The 417-nt window shown below is 64.0% G+C and overlaps 1 protein-coding gene across 1 annotated transcript in view; it reads right to left on the bottom strand.

Moving 5' to 3' along the window:
• SLC7A4 (solute carrier family 7, member 4) overlaps positions 1-366 on the bottom strand; it is a gene marked incomplete at its 3' end in the record, with an annotated part of 2,581 nt that extends 2,215 nt beyond the window's left edge. Inside the window, 1 exon segment of the mRNA XM_009874087.1 lies at positions 4-366. Within this exon segment, the coding sequence (XP_009872389.1) occupies positions 4-366 (363 nt within the window).
• Between the last annotated feature and the right edge of the window lie 51 nt (positions 367-417).

Below are 417 nucleotides of genomic sequence, written 5' to 3'. Positions count from 1 at the left end.
CACGTTCCAGCCGATGAGGAAGGCCCAGATCTCACCCACTGACACGTAGGTGAACATGTAGGCAGAGCCCGTCTTGGGCACCCGGGCTCCAAACTCGGCATAGCAGAGGGCAGCCAGGAGGGAGGCAAAGCCAGCGATGATGAAGGAGACGATGACGGCGGGGCCGGCGATCTCCTTGGCCACGGTGCCGGTGAGGACGTACAGCCCAGAGCCCACCATGCCACCGATGCCCAGCAGCGTCAGGTCGATGGTGGAAAGGCATCTGTTGAATGACGTCTCCATCATGTCGTCCTCCAAGGTCTTCACCCGGTTGAGTTTCTGGCAGAAGCGGGCCAGGTCGGTGGAGCGAGGCAGCCATCGCGCCATCTTGGGGGCTGCAGGCCCTGCTCCCCGGCAGGGTGAGGGCTCCACAGCGGC

The sequence above is a fragment of the Apaloderma vittatum genome, unplaced genomic scaffold (genome assembly GCF_000703405.1).
Source record: "Apaloderma vittatum isolate BGI_N311 unplaced genomic scaffold, ASM70340v1 scaffold33717, whole genome shotgun sequence".
In the NCBI taxonomy this organism is placed as follows: Eukaryota; Metazoa; Chordata; class Aves; order Trogoniformes; family Trogonidae; genus Apaloderma; species Apaloderma vittatum.
This window is presented reverse-complemented; position numbering and strand designations above follow the sequence as displayed.